At 40.7% G+C, this 20,397-nt stretch overlaps 1 protein-coding gene across 1 annotated transcript; it reads left to right on the top strand.

The window, feature by feature from the left end:
* Nucleotides 1-5,122: 5,122 nt before the first annotated feature.
* Nucleotides 5,123-20,120, top strand: LOC141221653 (protein spinster homolog 1-like). The gene is made up of 15 exons (XM_073666549.1): nucleotides 5,123-5,330; nucleotides 5,503-5,568; nucleotides 5,819-5,955; nucleotides 6,304-6,455; nucleotides 7,156-7,225; nucleotides 7,841-7,980; nucleotides 8,073-8,225; nucleotides 8,399-8,588; nucleotides 8,797-8,862; nucleotides 9,540-9,638; nucleotides 10,915-11,086; nucleotides 13,484-13,500; nucleotides 17,846-17,929; nucleotides 17,998-18,194; nucleotides 19,832-20,120. Exons 1-15 carry the CDS (start codon nucleotides 5,123-5,125, stop codon nucleotides 20,118-20,120), a joined length of 2,040 nt encoding a protein of 679 aa, XP_073522650.1.
* The last annotated feature ends 277 nt before the right edge of the window (nucleotides 20,121-20,397 follow it).

Below are 20,397 nucleotides of genomic sequence, written 5' to 3' on the forward strand. Positions count from 1 at the left end.
CCGGGACGGTGAAGCAAGACAGCGCGGGCCGTAAATATACGAGGGCGATCCAAAAGTAATGATAATCAATACTAAACACAATGAATATAGTCAAAAATTTTTTTTATTTTTCTACATAGTCTCCTAACAAGTCTATACATTTAGTCCATCTCTTTTCTCAACTTAGAATTCCCTTCGAAAAAAATTCTTGATCTTGACCCTCAAAAAAATCCCCAACAGCTGTTATCACGTCGCTATTGTCGTCAAATTTCTTGCCCCGGAGGTGTTCCTTGAGCCAAGGAAAGAGAAAGAAGTCACTGGGGGCTAGATCTGGCGAATGGGGGGGGGGTTGTTCCACCAGTTCAAAGCCCGCTTCTTGTATGGTAGCCATGGCAACTGCAACTTTGTGAGCCGGCGCGTTATCTTGGTGAAACAGCACTCCAGCCTGCCGTTTGCCGCGCCTTTTCTCCTTGATAGCCTCCCGCAATCTTCTTATTTGTTCTGTGTAGTAGGAGCCCGTAATAGTGGCTCCCTTCTCCAAATAGTCCACCATAATAATTCCTTCAGCGTCCCAAAAAACGGACGCCATAACCTTCCCTGCTGAGCTTGACACTTTGAGTTTCTTCGGTGTCAGTTCGTTGGCTCGTTTCCATGTCATCGATTGTTGTTTCGTTTCGGGATCAAAGTGGTGGATCCAGGTCTTGTCCATGGTCAAAAAACGTGACAAAAAATTCTCCTTGTCTGCTTGGAACTTTTCGAGACGTGCTCTTGAAATGTTAACTTGTTTCTTCTTTTGCTCGTCGGTTAACATTTTTGGCACCCAACGCGCCGAGACCTTTCTCATATGCAATTCTTTTGCAAGGATTCTTTGAATACTGCCATATGAGATCCCTGTGACCTCCGCTACATGCCTGATAGTCACTCTTCGATCGGCCAATACAACTTCTTCAACTTTTTTCATGTTTTCTTCATTGAGGGACGTGGATGGGCGTCCTTCACGATGTTCATCTTCCGTCGATGTTCTTCCCAGCCTAAATTCCTTGGCCCAGCGTGCAACTGTGGAATATGGAAGAGAAAAGACCCCAACGTTTCCACCAAGTCGCTGTGTATGTCTTTGGTAGTAATTTTTTTCAAGCAGAGGTATTTGATGACAGCTCTGAGCTCGTTTTTTTCCATTTTGATGTTCACTCCTCGGCAGTTCCTACTCAAATGAATGTAGCTCCCGTGAATCGTGGCCTATTTAAGTGATTTTTTTTTCCTGGACTAGTGGGTACCTAAGAGAGAAGAAAACATTTTATTTTAATTTCTGTGTGCAATAGAAATAACCGATTATCATTACTTTTGGATCGCCCCTCGTATATTTATTTTTTTATTTTTTGACATTCTCTCGGTCACACTATATAAATTCATGCCGGTTGCATGGATTTATATAGTGTGACCAAGTTGTCAAGCATTTTCCAAGTGATGCTAAAATCACAACCCGCATGCGGAAATGCAAGTGAAGAACGCTTCACATCCGCATGTCCCTGGCAGGAAAAACGCATGTACAATCCGCATGTACAATCCGCATGTACAATCCGTATGCGTTTTTTTCTGCCAGGGAGATGCAGAAACGCTCAGGAAAAAATCCTGAGCATTTCTGCATCGTGGGCACATAGCCTATAGGTTGTTTTTTTTTTTATCTTATCAGGGTTCAACATTTTCAAATGAAAAGATTCATTAGGTGACTCTTTGTATCAAAGTACACTGAGTGTATATGCATGCACCGCACGATGACATCACAATGGCTTAGAACCTCCAGCGACCGGCTGATGATGTCACAATCGGCCCCTGCGTATAAGTATGGGCGCCGGCCGGATCCCAGTCACTCACTATTGTGTGTTGCAAAATTTGCTATAGAAAGTGATATTTATTTGTTATTATCAGCGCCCTCCGGTGGGAAGAGAGAAAGGTAAGTCTGAACTTCATCTAATGAGTAATGGGAGTCTGTCCCAGGGGGAGACACAACCTGTAGATGATTATAGGGGGGACATATATAGATTTCCCTATAAAATTATCCCCAATAACAGTATAGACACGGTTTTGTAAACTGTCATTAACCCTTTTAGAACATGGCCAATATTTCCTCCTCTTCTTATTCTTCATTTTTCCAATCACTTAGTCAGGTGAAAGCTTGTTTTTTTCTTTTTGTGAGACGAGTTGTTGCTGAAAAATGGGGAAACAATTACGAGTGCGGTGAAATGGTGAAAAGCAAAAGAAATTTTGCAACAGTTTTTTGTGCTTCCTTTTCACCGCATTCATTTTTTGGTAAGATTGATCTGGAAATATGATTCAGGGTCAGCGTGATTACAGCAATATCAAACATATTGCTTTTTTATTATCATTATTATCATTAGTATTATTATTACAGTGGTTGCAACAATTTCAGAACTTTGTAAAAAAAAAAGTTTTTTTCACCATTTTATGAGCCTCTGCTCTTGTTTTTTTTCCATGGCGAGTTGTCATTATTATTGACACCATTTTTGGGAACATACAAAGATTTGATGACATTTTATTGCATTTTTTGGGGGGAAGATGCTGCGATAGAAAAAAAAAGGCAATTCTGGCGTTTTGATGGTTTTTCTTACTTTTATGGATACATTGATGCACAATATGTATATTTTTATCTCTTTAGTTTTTAATTAGGAACAGGAGTTAATTGAACTTTTTATATTTTATATATATTTTTTTAAATTTTTGTTGATATTTATTTTTATTTTTTTACTCCCCCTGGTAGACTTGAACCTATGATTGTTTGATTGTTTATACTATATACAGCAATAGCACAGTATTGTGGTATATATTGAAATTTATGTTCTTATTGTGCTGTAGTACCACAATTCTCAGCATGCACTTCTAGAAAAGTATAGGACTACAGGTGTCAGCATGCCCTGTCATCAGAGTCCTTATCATTCTGTAGTACTACAACACCCAGTATATACATCTGGAAAAGTATAGAACTAGCAAGATCCATCCTCAAGTCTTTCATTGTGCTTTGGTCTATAATGAAATTGATGTTCCTCTTGATGGATGGATGGATGGATGGATTCAGTAGTACTACAAAACTCAGCATGTCCATCCATCCATCCAGAGGGACATGCATTTCAATATAGACCACAGCACAATGAAAAACGTGAGGGTGGAGCATGCTAGTTCTATACTTTTCCAGACGTACATACTGGGTGTTGTAGTACTACAGAATCCATGGATGGACGGATGATTAGATAGATCGATGACATCACAATGGCTTAGAACCCCCAGTGACCGGCTGATGATGTCACAATCGGCCCCTGTGTATAACTATGGGCGCCGGCCGGATCCCAGCCACTCACTATTGTGTGTTGTACTCACGATTTCTGTGTTGCAAAATTTGCTATAGAAAGTGATATTTATTTGTTATTATCAGCGCCCTCGGTGGAAAGAGAGAAAGGTAAGTCTGAACTTCATCTAATGAGTAATGGGAGCCTTTCCCAGGGGGAGACAACCTGTAGATGATTATAGGGGGACATATATAGATTTCCCTATAGAATTATCCCCAATAACAGTATAGACACGTTTTTTGTAAATTGTCATTAACCCTTTCAAAGCACGGCCAATATTTCCTCCACTTTTTTATTTTTCTGATCACATAGTCAGGTGAAAGCTTGTTTTTTTTTTTGTGAGACGAGTTGTTGCTTAGAAGAACAGCATTCATTTTACCTTATATTATACTGAAAAATGGGGAAAAAATAATAACTATGGTGAAATGGTGAAAAAAAAACAGAAAAACAAAACTGTTTTTTGTGCTTTTTACCACGTTCATTTTGTGGTACGATTGATCTGGAAAGATGATTCAGGGTTCATATTGTTTTATTATTATTATTATTGTTATTACTTACCGTAAGTGGTTACAACAATAGTTTTAGAATTTAAAAAAAAAATTGATTTGTTTCACCATTTTATGGCAAGTTGATGTTTTTATTGACACCATTTTGGGGAACATACACAGTTTGGGTGACTTTTTATTGCATTTTTCGGGGAAGGTGCCGTAATAAAAAAAAAAACAAGGGAAAAAAAGGCCATTCTGGCGTTTTGATTGTTTCTCTTACTTTTATGGATATATTGATGCCAGAGACTGTATTTTGCAGATTAGAAGATGCACCCCAAATTTTGGGGAGGAAAATGGGAAAAAAATGAAATTAATAAAATAGTGCGTCTTATAATCCCCTTTTACGATAGCTTACCCGGGGGTGGTCGAGGGGGCTGCGGTGAAGCGGGATCCCAGGAGGCAGGGTCGCTGCTGCAGAAAGCTTTCAACGGTGGCAGGAGTGGGGCGATGCTGCAGGGCCCGGGCTGGAAGGTTGGGGTGCTCAGCACAGTGCGAGACTGCTCCGGGCCACGGGCTTTCAGAAAATATCAAACAAGTCCCCACACTGCCCATCGTTTGCATCGTTTTCACTGCAGTGGACTTTGGGAAAATGGCGCATGTTTAGATTGAGATCTCCGCTCCCAAGATCGAGATCTCGGGAGCCGAGATCTACACATGCTCCGCTGGAGGCGTCCATTTTCCCGAAGTCCACCGCAGTGAAAACGATGGGCAGTGCGGGGGCTCCACTGACATTTTCTGGAAGCCTGGTGCCCGAAGCAGCCTCGCATCGCTGACCACCCCCACCTCCCAGTCTGGGGCCCACAGCATCGCCCCACCACCTTCAACTTCCTGCAGCAGTGACCCTGACTCCTGGGACCCTGCTCCACCGCAGATACCCCCCCAGCCCGGTAAGCTACAATTGGATTATAAATCGCACCCCCATTTTCCCCCCAAATTTGGGAGAACAAAAAGTGAGTCTTATAATCTGAAAAATACATATATATATATATATATATATATGCTTGTTTTTTTTCTCTTTATTTTTGAAATCTTTATATTTTATTATTTTTTTTATATTAAAGAAAAACTTTTTTTGCTGAATTTGACCTCATTTTTAGTCCCTCTAGGGGACTTAAACTTATTGTTGTTCGATTGCTTATTACACTATATACTGCACTACCACGGAATTGACTGAGACTAATGCAATATTTTTACCGTCTTGTGTTTTTCTCCAGTGTTTGCAGGGCTCTGTTGAACATGGCATCTCTCTTCAATTCCACCCCAAAAATGCCACTTCTATTAGAAGATGTGGAAAAAGGAAAAGACCAGCAAGATGAGGATGAAAACTGCGAAGAACAGGACCTGCACGCCCGGACTGGAGTCTCCATAGTCCGCTCTTTCATTATTGTAGGCGTTCTAACCTTCATCAATCTGGTCACCTTCATAGCTGCCTTCACTTTCGTAGGTAAGTAGGCGTAAACCGGCTTATGTCGGGGGCAAGGTGTATAAGGCCCAAAACTGCAAAAAAAGAAGAAAATCTTCATGGCCAACGAGAAGGCTCGTTAGCTGCTGTGATGTCTATTCCTGCACTTCTCTAATTACAATAATCATTCGTGTTCTTCTTTTTGTTCTGGCAGGAGCGATTTCTTACCTACAAAGCGCATTTAAAATGGACGACAGCAAATCCGGCCTTATAAGCTTAGGTAAACTTTTAACATAAAATCCTATTCTATAGGTCACTTGTGAGGACGGCTGGAATCTCGTGACATCATAAGGTTCCAATTTTGTAACGTTCACATGATGGCCGCCTTTATAGTTACCAAAAATGCAAACAGTGATGAGGACGGGAGAAGTGTTTTCAGTGCAACAGTTTAAATAATCCTCAAATATAAATAAATATATGTTAAAGAAATCATTTCTATTAACTGTGACCTCTTGTTTTTCCCCTTCTAGTATTCACGATCAGCAGTGTCCTGTTTGGTCAAATCTATGGATACCTGGGTGACCGCTGGAACAGAAAATACATCATGTGTGCAGGGATGTCCTTCTGGTCGGCCATCATTCTCTGCAAGTCCTACGTTCCCAATGAGGTAACTGATCTAATTGGTAGAAGCATAAAGACTTAAGGCTCATGCAGACGTCTGTGGATCTCGGTGCCATCATGGACAATAATGCACGGACTGGCCGCGGTTCTTCCGACCCGAGCATCGCTATCACGCTGTCAGAGATCGGACCGGGATCCACCGACGTCTGCATGAGCCCTAAAGCCTCTCACTTGTTTGTATGTAGATCAGTATTTTGCATTAGTATTTGCAAGACAAAAGTGAGAGCGGGTCCAAAATTAGGAAAAGTTTATAATTTTTCCATTACCGTATTTCTTTAGGTGTCTTAGAAAACTTTCATAAATGGTCACTGAATATTTTTTTGTGTTTTCACAGTATTTTACAGTTTTTCTCCTAATTAATGGACTGTCTGGAGCTGCAGAGGCAAGTTTTAAAATAACTGCCCCCTCCATCATTGCCGACGTCTTCGTGGGAGATCGGCGCAGCCGCGCGCTTAACTTGTATTACTTAGCAGCACCCTTTGGCTGGTGAGTGTACATCTATTTATTGTTTTAAGGAGGGAATCATAGCCAAACTGTCTAAGAGTAAGTCCGACAAGGCGGATTTGCTGTGGACTTTTTTCGGTACGGATTTTGCTCTACAGATGCATGTACAATACATATGGATGGCGTTTCAAAAACCCCTCCGCAAGTAATGATCATGGTGTCGCAACACGTAGGGGGAGGATCAGCAGTGAACCAGCAAACATTTCTGGAATTGCTGCAGATTTCTAGGAAATTGATTCAAGACTCTAAATGGAAATATTTTTTCAGCAATGTCAAGACTTTCCCTAACAGAAAACTGCACTGATTGCTATGGGCAAAAAAGTTTTCTGCTAGACAGTTTGACTTTTAGCACTTATGACAAGAGCTCCTCAAAGAATGTGAAGACTCAGAATGATCTTACACTTTTTATTGTTTTTTTATAAATCATTTAAATGGACATAGGAAATGTTGTAATATATCTTATCAGGAAATATACTTATTTCCCTTCATTAATTCACTGATAAAAATCCATCTTCAGTGACAAGACAGATTGTAGCTTTATGCGGCATGGGGTAACAGTTGCTGCTCATAGAAGTCTATGGAGGGGGTGGAGTAGGAAGGAGGAGCCGGAAAAAGGCACTCAAAAATGTATATGTTTATATGTGTGCAGAAATTATGACAACTTTGTTTTTGTTTTTTACAGTGGCCTTGGTTACATCATTGGGTCTAAAGTGACAAGTGCATTTGGTGGCGCCTGGCAATGGGCCTTCCGGGTAAGTAATAGGTCTGAGGGATCTTGTGGACAAACTGTGAATCTTAATTATAATTCCTGAATCGTATTAAAGGGAATCTGGCAGTATGTTTTTCCATTTGATCTGAGAGCAGGGGCCCTGTAGGGGCAGAGCACCTGATTCCAGCGATGTGTCACTTACTGCTCCTTGTAGATGCTTTAAAAAAAAAATCACTGTTTTATTAGCAGGAGATTATGACGAGGGGACTAGTTGTCTCGTGCCATGTAGTCCTCCTGTTCTGTGTAACCCCGACCCCACCACTGATTGGTGGCTTTCTGCCTATGTACAGTGTGCACAGAAAAATCTACCAATCAGTGGTGTAGGCAGGGTATACAGAGCTCAGCATTCAGAGTACTGCTAGATCTGCAGCGAGAAAACTGGGATTTTATCAATACTTCACCAAGCACACCAGCAAGTGACACATCGCTGGAATCGGGGTCTCTGTCCCTGCATTATGCTGCTCTCAGATGCGCAGCAAACACCTCGTCGCAGATCCCCTTTAATGGAACCAGTTCCACAACAGTCTGTGCTCATGTCCTTTTTGTGATGAAACCTCTGTATATGTGATATGTGATGTCTCCTTCTTCATCTACACAGATCATCTCTGCTCTGGGCCTGGTAGGAGTCCTGCTCATGGCTGCATTTGTAAAAGAACCGTCCAGAGGAGCTGCAGAGGAAAAGAACAAACCACTGAGCTTCAAAGGATGGCTTATGGATGCCAACCAACTGCGTAAAAAGTAGGTGTCTTCTGTGCATTGATTTATGTCACTGATCTCCCCCGTGACTTCTGCGTCATTTACAAGTTTTTTACCCTTTTCTCTCTCTGCAGCCGAAGTCTTCTGTTTTCTACTCTTGGGACTATTATGGTAAAATTTGTGGCAGCTGCATTCGGCTTCTGGGCTGTTACTTTCCTGAAGCGTGCCCGGGCTCTCATGCTACAGAAGGCGCCATATCAGACTCAACTATCCAACTATGATGACAGGTACAAGTTTAGCAAACTTTAATTTGACATTCACTGGTGGGAATTTAATTCCCCCTATGACCGTTTTCTCTCTAAAAAAATATATTTATATTTCAAATTATTATTATATCAAATTATTTATATTTCATTTCTTCAAGCTACTTTACTAATCTCTTTACCGCTTTTCTTTGCAGTCTGATTTTCGGAGGACTTACGGTCATCTCTGGCATCCTTGGAGTTGGAACAGGGGCGGAGATAGCCAAGAGATGCAGGAAGTACAACCCTCGTGCTGACCCTATAGTTTGTGCGGTTGGATTGCTGGGCTCCGCCATTTTCCTGCTGTTGGCTATTATTCTTGCAGACATCAGCCTTGTGGCCACTTATGTAAGTACCTGGAGTACAGATTGCTTTCATCCCCTTACTGGGTCTCGGCTATAGGACCGAGCAGTAGAAATCATAGACTATGGCGGGGGCTGTCTATGAATGTACGGAGACTGGGGTGGATGAATGGATTATAAAGACAAAACCTATGGGGGATAGGAAAGCGTGCAAGACACAAATGTTTATATGTATTGTTCTTTACTCTCTGCAGGTGTTTATATTCATCGGGACCATATTTCTGAGCCTGAACTTTTCAGTTTCAACTGATATCCGCCTGGTGAGTGGAGAAAAGCGCTAAACTTATCATAGCTATAATTATATGTATGTAGTCAGTCTCTATGTTCTGTTTTTACCCATCAAATGCCCCATAATCCTGGCTGTGCCCAAGCGTCTGTTGGGTAATTCCCAACTAAAAATAAACCTGGCGCAAGATGATTAAAAACTTCTTTAGTAAAATCTCAGTCCACAACATGTCTGGGCTTCTTATCTATCCTGGCTGATTGTGCATTTAAAGGGGTTGTCCACTACTTTCACATTGATGCCCTACCCGTAGGATATGGCATCAATGTAGGATGGCCGGGGTCCCGCACGCGGCACCCCCGGCGATCAGCAGTTATTGGTATCTGCAGCGGCTGCCACCGGCCGGAGGGGCTTACCTGCGGTGTTTGGCCGTCAAGTTATAGTGGTCACCGCGGTGTACTGCACATCCACCTCCTATTCAATTGACTTGAATAGGTAAGGACTTCCGGCTGGTGGCAGCCGCCGCCGGCACCGATAACTGCTGATCGGAAGGGATGCCGCATGCGGGACCCCGGCCGATCATACATTGATGCCCTATCCATAGTGGACAACTTCTTTAACTTAGGCTTCAAGTATGTTCACTTTGTCCATGTTCTCTTGTCTCGTTGGGTTCAGTGACTCCTTCTGCTCATTCAGAATATTCTCTTGTTTCAGTATGTGGTTTCTCCCACAAGGCGATCAACAGCACAGGCGTTATCGATGGCGGGGTCCCACCTGCTGGGGGAAGCTGGAAGCTCCTATTTCATCGGGCTAGTAAGTAGCTGTTACATATTCTCACATCACTTTAGGGCTACATTCACACATCTGTTTCCATTTGTACATTGTCGCAAAACAGACCATTTTTCTCTTGTGTCATCTGTTTTTTTAAAAAGTGAAGGTGGTAGACTGTCCAAACTTTATTTATCCATTGACTCTTAATAATGGATCAATGAAAAATGGATGAAACACAGATGGAAAACTGAAGTACAAAGTATATCATCCTTTCTCCATCCATTTTTAACAGATTCCTATAGACTAGAAATAGTAACCCCAGTTTTAATTTTTATTTCATAAATCAATAGTACAGTACACATGAAAATAAGAAACGTTGGAATATATCTTTTCAGAGAAATCTGCTTCTTTCTCCTCTCGAACTGATCGTTTATTCTCAAAGTTCTCACTGTATTCAGTGAAGCATTACTGGGATAGGAGATGACAGTTGGTGCTTATAACATTCTATTTAGAGGAAAGAGGGAGGAGCTAGAGGCAGGCTCCCCCCATGTACATAGAATCTGATCAACAGCAATTGTCATCTCCTATCTCAGTAATGTAAAAATCTGTCTTCACTGATTACAGATTTTATCTGTGAATTAAGAATGTTATAAATTAATGGAGGAAAAATAAGCAGATTTATCTGATAAGATCTACCACAAAGTTGCTTATTTTCACGTGTACTGTATTGATTTTATAACGACAGTTACTCTTTACTGGCCAAGTCTGATCCGCAGAACGGATGAGAATAGGACATGCTCTGTCACAGTGGAGTTTTTAAAACTCGCTGTAGCCTATTCATAACATACTTAAAAGGGTTCACCGGGACTATTTGATTTTTTTTACTATGGGCTAACAGGCAAGTCGTTGCTAAATACCTGCCTGTAGTGCCCGGGACCGATCTCTGCCAACACCCGCGATTCAGTGGCCTCCCCTGATATCACGTTGACAGAGCAGCATCTTCTCTTCCGCTCTGTTGACGGGGTGGCAGAACTCCAAAGACAAGATGTCCTGGAGTTACGTCACAGATTATCTGCTGAAGAAGGATGTCACAAGTGTCCTGTTCCCAGACAATGTGTAGTACTGGAGCTGCGGATACTGGAAGCATTGCTGTTCATAGTTTGGAGGAGCCGCTATCTGCAGTGAGGCACCTTCTCTTTCTATGATCACCAGATTTCATTGGTATCCATTGACTGCTGTCAGCATAAACGTGTCCAGTCAATTATGTTTTTTTACTTTCATTAACCATACATAATTATTTATCTCGTCTCATCTTCAGATATCCGACCGCATCAAAAGTTACAATCCAGACTCGGCTCTTTCGAACTTCCGCAGTCTGCAGTACGCCCTCATGGTTTGCCCCTTTGTGCTGGTTTTCGGAGGAGGATTCTTTTTCGCATGCGCCCTCTTTGTTGAAAATGATCGTAAGAAGGCAGAGACAGAGTCTGAAGGTACGTGCAGAAATAAGTTAATTATCCGATCATATCTCTTACAGAATTGGATTAGCATTAGCTCCATAATTAGTAAATGTAATACCCAGCATCTGTATAATACATCCATCCCCATAACAAAGCTCCATAACATAACATTAACAAAGCTGCATAACATAACATTAACAAAGCTGCAATTAACTTATTATTATGGCATAAATAGTTTTATCCTAAGGCTATGTGCCCACGATGCAGAAATGCTCAGGATTTTTCCTGAGCGTTTCTGCATCTCCCCTGGCAGAAAAAACGCATGCGGATTGTACATGCGGATTGTACATGCGGATTGTACATGCGTTTTTCTGCCAGGGACATGCGGATGTGAAGCGTTCTTCACATGCATTTCCGCATGCGGGTTGATAAGCGCTTTCCAAGCGATTTTAGCATCACTTGGAAAGTGCTTGACAACTTGGTCACACTATATAAATCCATGCAAACGGCATGGATTTATATAGTGTGACCCCAAAGAATGGTTAAAAATAAAAAAATAAATATATACTTACCTTCCGATGGCCCCGGCAGTCTTGCTTCACTCCGTCCTGGCTGCCGGCAGATCGCGGTACACTGAAGGACCTGCCAACGTCAGCATCGCGTGACCCGTCACATGGCTATGACGTCAGCGCAGGTCCTTCAGTCCACCGCGATCTGCCGGCATGGGAGGACGAGCGCACCGCGGCCCGCCGGAAGGTAAGTATAACATATATTTTTTATTTTATTCTTTTTTTTACAGGTACTATGGCACCTGGGTGTGGATGTCTCCTCTCCTCCACACCCGGGTACCATCCCCACAATGGAACGCATACATCTACATATACAGTGATGCGGAGTCCATGCGGTCTAATGCAAGTCAATGGCGGAGAAAACTCAGCGCTTCCGCAAAATAATTGGTAGTGCTGCTTTTTTTACGCAATGATAATCCGCAGCGGAAATTTCTGCAGCATGTGCACAGCACATATGGATTATCATTGGGGAACATGGCAGACCTTCTACCATGCGTTTTTTAAGCGTTTCTGCAGCGTTTTTGCCGCTGCGGAAACGCTTAAAAAACGCATCGTGGGCACACAGCCTAAGTGTGACCCTACCCTACTGATATGGGGCTGATTATATGACATAAATTGTATTTGAAAAAATCTGCTATGTCTTTTTGGTGGAATCTACTTTTAAGAGAACCTGTCACTCGCCATAAATATACATTTATTTTAACCCGGTATAAATGCTGCTATTCTCCTGAATACGGCATTGTTTGTCTCTTGTTCTCAAATCTCCTTGTTCCTGATAGGTCTCCCTGCTCCCTATACATTTATCCACTATTTTAGCCAACTGGCCGTTGTCATCAAGATGTTTCTCAAAAAGAGAAGTTTTTGAGGGTCACGCCCACTTGGCAAAAATAAATACAAATACTAGATTTACATAAAGGGAAAAGGGGGCAATTTCTCAGGAAATTAGAATCTTGAGGAACAAAGGATGAACAATGCCAGATTCAGGAGAACAACAGGATTTACAACGGGTAAAAAATGGTAAATGTCGGATCATCTCGTTCAATTGTTTTTACTTAACATTTACAAAAAAAATAACATTAAGAAGGAATATAAATTGGGGAGGGGAAAAAGGAGTAATGGGGTAACAATGGGAAGTTACAGGAGAGAAAGTAAAGGCAAGGCTAGTCATTATTATTAGTAATAAACAACTATTATAACTTTGACCATAATATGTGTAAACAATTAGTTTGGTATATATCCGGTATTGTTTGTTTATACAACTATTTTAGTTTTTAAGTTTTGGGTTTAGCCTGAGTAAAAAAAAACTCTTCCACTATGGCATTCATCTAACTAAATATCAGCTACAACATTTTTTCACTAATCGCAAAGTTGAACTTTAATATTGTGCGTTGATGCCTTTCCATTACTTCTAATATTGATGGAGGAATTATTTGCTTCCATTTTGTTGCGATTAAATGTTTAATCACCAAAAAGATATGACAAGAGATATGTTGAAATTTGGGTGGGATTTCTTCTAGACCTTGTGATAATAATATTAATTGTGGTGTAAGTGGAATATTGGGTTTAGAAATTCATAGGAGTAAGTTCAAAGTTTCTTTCCATAATTCCTTTATGGACAACTCCAAAATATGTGTAAAATGTCTCCCGGTTTAGCACAACCTCTCCAGCATAGAGGAGGTTGGGAAGGAAATGCTCTGCGGGGTCTCATTGGAGTAAAGGAGCACCGCAGCATAATGTTATAGTGCGTCTCTTGGAAACACGTAGTGGCACAATATGTCAGGTTTAATGCTTTACTGTACATGTAGATAATCCTTCTGTATCATTTTATATCAAATAATTTAATTTTATTTCATCTTTATAGACTTTGTCCTGAAGGAGGTAATATCTACAGCTCCATAAATTAGAACTTTTTAAAGCTGGACCTGAGGAAAAATGAAAGGTAAGATAAGATGGGAATAGTCAACTTTAACTTTTTTAATTTTTGGTAATGAGAATATATAATTTGAGAATATAATTTGAGTGGGTTTTCAGATCCTATTATTTCAGAGTTAGAATTTTTAGTTTCTTTCCAGGCCAGGTATCTCTTCTTAGAACTATTCAATCCTTTTACAAGAGGAGATAAAATATTAAGTACCAATTTTATTTTTTTAAGGGGATGAGTGATAATACCAGATGGGAAATATATTAGTTATACAACCATATAAATCATCGTATAAAACTGTACACTTGTTAAACTACGTTTTGCTTCTTTTGTTGGAGACAGTGGCTCCAGCTTTGCGGCACGAATCATCACGTTGTACATTCAATGTCCGTTCCGGCTATGACAACTTGCTGGAGGTCCTAGATTCATTGGGGATCTGCAGGGGTTTGTCTGACATCTTTAAGTTCCTGGATGTCTTTTAATGTTTTAGAAATACTTGATCTTTTACTAAAGCTAAAATAGTGGGGAGAAGATCCTTTACAGTAAAAATAGTTCTATTTAGATCTAGCTTTATTAACGCTACATAATCAATAATTTATTTTTTAATTTAAATTTATAGATTTAAAAAATTGCACTCATGTACTTCTTAGATATCCATGAAATGCTTAGTGCCGGCCAATATGAAACATTCTGGGTTTAGGAATCCAGTGGGTGGTCTCAGATCTCACATAGTGATTGTCAGCCCCCTCTATATGAATGGGGGGTACAGTCCTAAACTAAGAATAAGCCAATATCACTTATCTTAAATCTTTTCTCACAAGGCTAGAAATCAGTAACCAGGAGTACATTGCCTGCCGTTTATATATGATATCCAGTTGTTTCATCTTCAGTCATATTTATTATTTCTACAGATCACTATTCCGGAGAGAGGCCTGATTGTGATCCGTCAATGAACAAAGAATCCAGCCGGATGTGACGACTCTTCCACAAGGCGAAAACAAGTCAGAAAAAAGAGACAGATTCCGGGCTCGGTCTCTGTTCTCGCATACGACATTTACTGGACTTTCCGCAGTCAGATGAACTCACGGAATAAAGTGAGGTTCCTGCTGCATCAAGAGGCAGATTCCGGGCTCGGTCTCTGTTCTCACTTCTGGATACGACATTTACTGGACTTTCCGCAGTCAGATGAACTCACGGAATAAAGTGAGCTTCCTGCTGCATAAGGAGACAGATTCCGGGCTCGGTCTCTGTTCTCGTCCTATCATGATTAGTGCCACATTGAAGACTATTGGGCAACACGGTGGCTCAGTGGTTAGCACTGTTGCTTTGCAGCGTTCGGGTCCAAACCCAACCAAAGAGAACAACTGCATGGAGTTTGTATGCTCTCCCCGTGTTCGCGTGGGTTTCCTCCGGGTTCTCCGGTTTCCTCCCACACTCCAAAGACATACTGATAGGAAATTGATAAATAAATAATTAAATATTATTTCAACTATTATTGAAAATTCTTATATTTGACTCCTTGAATGAAGCTAATAGTCAGTGTATGATAACATATCTGAGCCACTGTATGGGTCTTCACAGTGCTTAATAGAGGCAACTGGGGGTCAACCCAACAAATCATAGGAGCCTCAGGTCTGGTCAATGATTCCTCCCCAGGTCCACACATTGCATTCCATGTCCTGAGCTCACGTATGTGATCAGTCCTCCATTATGGTAAATGGAAAATATAGAAACAACCAATCAAAAGTCTAACACCTTACTGCCCTATGACATACTATTACATCATGGGCACATGGGATTAAACATGAACTGTGCTATTTTCATGGTAGTCGTGCTGTGCAGGCTTAGCAGCTGAGCCCGCACTTCAAGGAGAGTTGGCTGCAACTGCCGACTTTGGTGTTAGCACCTATCCCGACAGTTTAACCCTTTAGATGATGCGGTCAATAGCGACCACCGCATCAATATGGTGGACAGAAGGAAGGGGCCCCCTCTGTACCTTCATTATTACCCCCATGTTACAATCACGGTGTATCGATGGTTATCATGGCAAGCTGAGACCTAACAACAGCCTCTGGGTCTATCAGCAATGGAAGCTTGTTGAAAAAAAGAAGGATCGCTTCACTGTACCAAACTTTTAGGGTGCTCTGAAGAAATAGGTAGTATAGATATCAAAAAAGAACTTCGGCACTCCAATATGGATGCAAAAAATTGGTTTTTATTAGCAGAATTCCCCTTAAATGAAAAGCAGGCCAACGTTTCGACCTAACATGGTCTTTCTCAGGGCCTATGCTAAACATCAAAAGAATATATCCCATCAACATTTGTATATAAACAGAAAATAAGGAAAAACAAAATATACACATACATCTACTTATAAATGATGTGGAATAACCCACAAAAGATTGTGAAATAAATTTGTAAGGTACAGTAGAATATGCAAATAGCGTGCGTTTTTTTAAAAAAATGTTTATATATGTATATAAATTCAAGAATAATGATATAGTAGGAGACCTCATGCTGCCACAAGAATATAAAGTATATATATATATATATATATATATATATATACAGTACAGACCAAAAGTTTGGACACACCTTCTCATTTAAAGATTGTTCTGTATTTTCATGACTATGAAAATTGTACATTCACACTGAAGGCATCAAAACTATGAATTAACACATGTGGAATTATATACTTAACAAAAAAGTATGAAACAACTGAAAATATGTCTTATATTCTAGGTTCTTCAAAGTAGCCACCTTTTGCTTTGATGACTGCTTTGCACACTCTTGGCATTCTATTGATGAGCTTCAAGAGGTAGTCACCGGAAATGGTTTTCACTTCACAGGTGTGCCCTGTCAGGTTTAATAAGTGGGATTTCTTGCCTTATAAATGGGGTTGGGACCATCAGTTGTGTTGTGCAGAAGTCAGGTGGATACACAGCTCATAGTCCTACTGAATAGTCCTAAATAATCAGTAACATGAAATATATTCAATTATTATAAAATGACAAACAATCTAGTCACCCATACTGAAAGCCCAGTGAATGACCCACAACTTAAAACTTTAATCAGTAGCATAGAATTATCCGCTAAACCCTGGTTTATTATCCTATCCAATAGACACTGGACAGAGTGAGTTTTATGTAATATAGGTAGAGGGATTTTTGGGGGGGGATATAGGAATTTTTTATTCATATTGTGCTTCATACTCCCTATTAAGTCCTTTCGGAGTGAGGATCTGTAGCGTATGTATCCAGTATAGCTCACGTTTTTTGAGGTTTTGAATCCGGTTGCCCCCCCCCCGTCTATTTGGCGGAATGTGATCAATTACTTGATACCTTAGTTGTGAAATGTTGTGGGACATAGCTAGAAAATGTGCTGGTATAGGTAACATCATGCGTCCACAACGAATTGTTGATTTGTGTTGTGAAATGCGGTCTCGGATATGTTGGGTGGTCTCACCAACATACGCGAGACCGCATGGACACTTAATTAGATACACCACATACGTGGAATCACAAGAGAAATATTCTTTAATAGAATAACGTTTGCCAGAATGAGGATGTGTAAAAGTGTCATCCTTAGTAATATTTGAACACTGTAAACATCCTAGACACGGGAAAGTTCCCCTCCGGGGGGTGGCCAAGGTGCGTTGGATTGGTCCCTTATTTGTGGATCCCATGTCAGCTCTAACCAAATGGTCGCGAATGTTTCGGGATCTTTTATGACATAGTAGGGGGACATCAGTAAATTCCTCTATATCCGGATAAGATTGCTCTAACAGGGACCAATATTTTTTAATGCACTTGAATATCTGTCCCCCAAAGGGGTGATAGGTGTTCACGAAAGTCAGTTGTGAGTTATTATTCCGTCGTGAAGTAGGTTGGGTGACCTGGTTCAAGATATGTGATGGGTAAAGACCATGTTAGGTGGAAACGGACTGCTTTTCATTTATGGGGAATTCTGCTAATAAAAACCATTTTTTTGCATCCATATTGGAGTGCCGAAGTTCTTTTTTGATATCTATACTACCTATTTCTTCAGAGCACCCTAAAAGTTTGATACAGTGAAGCGATCCTTCTTTTTTTCAATTGACTGTTTCTTGGGATTACGCTCCTGTGGCTTCAATGTCGTTCACAACCTTTGCCTTTAATCAGGAAGAAGCAAGTGGAATACTTGCACATGTCACAACTCCCGTTACATTTCTCCACACCCCCACTGAGGAAGTACGCATAAGGGACCTAAAGAAGGAACAAAGGAGGTATACCGCTTTGGATCTACACTGCGTTACTCTCGCAGAATATCACAAAACACAACGAATTCCACGAGGATGAAGAGTCAACCTACGTCCTACTCTATTTATTGATAACTCTGATTATTGCAGTAAGTTCGAGGGGATCCTCAACAAATGCTCAATGGACATTATTGTGTTGACAATTGATTTTCTCCAGAAGGAAATAACCAATCTACATACTAGGATTGCCTCTACTGAGCAACAATTGAGTAATACGATTTCATCTGAAGAATTTACAACACTGAAAAACAAAGTGGACAAAACCATTTCTGATTCTGAATATCGCAACGAACTCCAGATCCAGAAAAAATCTAAATTTCTATGTGATGCTGAAAACTACCTCAATAATCAAGTGTATAGATGGCGCTCTTCAGATCAAGGCAGAAGCAGCAGATCATACAGGCGAGGATACAACTCTTCTCCAGGCCGACACTCCTCTACAGACAGCAAACGAGGTACCTATCAACCAAATTATTTTTTGGATCAACGCAGAAACCGTCCACCAAGAATAAGACGAGGCGGGGGAGGCGATCGACAGACAGACAACGCTCGGATGACAACTCGTTCTCGGGTAGGACTAACATCGTGTATAACATCTTCTCACAATCCTTAGCACCGGCCGAATTAGACCTATTGCAAAAAGGTCTTTCATTTAGCCCTACACCTGCCTTTGATACATTCCAACTGGAGCAAGAACTACAACGCTTTTATAGAACCTTAAGATTGAAAGTCCATTTTTCCTCTGGTAGGGGGCTTACTACTGATCCTCCAGGTGCCTCTCAGAGCAGCCAGAATGATGGAATGTTCTCTTTACATGGCTTGAAACTGCGTATTCCTAGCCATTTCCAACCGCCTTGTACATATTATCATGTAGAGACATATATTGACTTGGTCCAGAAAGACATTAATGAAGTCCTACAAGCCATAAAGAGAGGCGATCTGCATAACAAAAATAACCTCAACCCTGAGGAAAGTATGGCCCTCTCCTCATTGAAAAAAAGGAAAGAACTTATTGTAAAACCAGCTGATAAGGGGGGAGCAATTGTTATTATGGACCGGTCTTATTATATATCAGAGATATACACTCAATTGAATGATACTGAAACGTATCTACCTATAACACGTAACCCCACCACAGAGGTAGCTAATTTAATTAAAAATTTAGTCTCACATCATGCTCAGAGAGGCACAATCGATTCCAAACTGTCAGAATTTTTGGTCAATCCAAACCCAATAATGCCGGTATTTTATACCTTACCCAAAATACACAAGAATCTATGGGCACCACCCGGGAGACCTATTGTAGCCTCTACAGATTCTATTTTGTCACCCTTGGCTATTACATTAGAAAAAATTTTAACACCCCATATTCAGAAGATTACCTCATACCTTAAGGACACTACCCATTTTTTGACATGCATAAGAGAATTAGGACCAATCCCTACTAACAGCATCCTAACAACAATGGATGTCAACAGTCTCTATACTAGTATCAATCACCAGTAGGGCATTTGTGCCACAATAAAATTTGTAAGAGCCCATACTACATTCTCAGCCGATCAGATTGACTTTTGCAGTGATTTATTAACTTTGATCCTCACCAAAAATTTTTTCATGTTTGAAGATCGTTTTTTCTTTCAAAAGAGGGGTACGGCGATGGGCTCCAATGTGGCACCCCCCTATGCCAATATCTTCATGGGGAATTTTGAGATAGATCATGTATATACTCACCCTCTGTTTGAAAAGCATGTGCTATGCTGGAGACGTTTTATTGACGATATTTTCTTTATTTGGACTGGCACAAGACAAAACTTAAAAACTTTTTTTGATGACCTTAACAGCAAACTTACTAATCTGACATTTACCATACACCAAGACCCACATTCCATACGTTTTTTGGACACACGGATTACACTCGTTGACACAGGATATCTAGTCAGTGACTTATACACAAAACCAACAGATAAAAACAGTCTATTGTTGTATTCCAGTTCTCACCCGGGCCATATTAAAAGGTCATTACCAAAATCACAACATAATAGGGTGGATCGAATAGTGTCTACTGCAGATTCTAAAAAAATTAGACATGAGGAGATGAACGACAAATTTCGACAGAGGGGTTACCCATCACATATCTTGAACCAGGTCACCCAACCTACTTCACGACGGAATAATAACTCACGACTGACTTTCGTGAACACCTATCACCCCTTTGGGGGACAGATATTCAAGTGCATTAAAAATATTGGTCCCTGTTACGGCAATCTTATCCGGATATAGAGAAATTTACCGATGTCCCCCTACTATGTCATAAAAGATCCCGAAACATTCGCGACCATTTGGTTAGAGCCGACGTGGGATCTACAAATAAGGGACCAATCCAACGCACCTTGGCCACCCCCCGGAGGGGAACTTTCCCGTGTCTAGGATGTTTACAGTGTTCAAATATTACTAAGGGTGACACTGGAAGTGCATTCAGGTGAAGGGTGCATTGCTGGAAAAGGGAAAAAAAAAAAAACTCTTTAAATATCTTAGTTTGCGAGTGTGAACGAGCTGC

This window comes from Phyllobates terribilis, unplaced genomic scaffold (assembly GCF_046119375.1).
Source record: "Phyllobates terribilis strain yellow unplaced genomic scaffold, ASM4611937v1 Scaffold_326__1_contigs__length_2130411, whole genome shotgun sequence".
In the NCBI taxonomy this organism is placed as follows: domain Eukaryota; kingdom Metazoa; phylum Chordata; class Amphibia; order Anura; family Dendrobatidae; genus Phyllobates; species Phyllobates terribilis.

What these genes read in the sequence shown, in the direction of transcription:
- LOC141221653 (XM_073666549.1), top strand. Translation starts at nt 5,123, where the DNA reads ATGGCATCTCTCTTCAATTCCACCCCAAAAATGCCACTTCTATTAGAA. An exon ending in ATCCGGCCTTATAAGCTTAG is followed by an intron (nt 5,569 to 5,818) that starts GTAAACTTTTAA and finishes TTCCCCTTCTAG; the next exon opens with TATTCACGATCAGCAGTGTC. An exon ending in CTATCCAACTATGATGACAG is followed by an intron (nt 8,226 to 8,398) that starts GTACAAGTTTAG and finishes TTTTCTTTGCAG; the next exon opens with TCTGATTTTCGGAGGACTTA.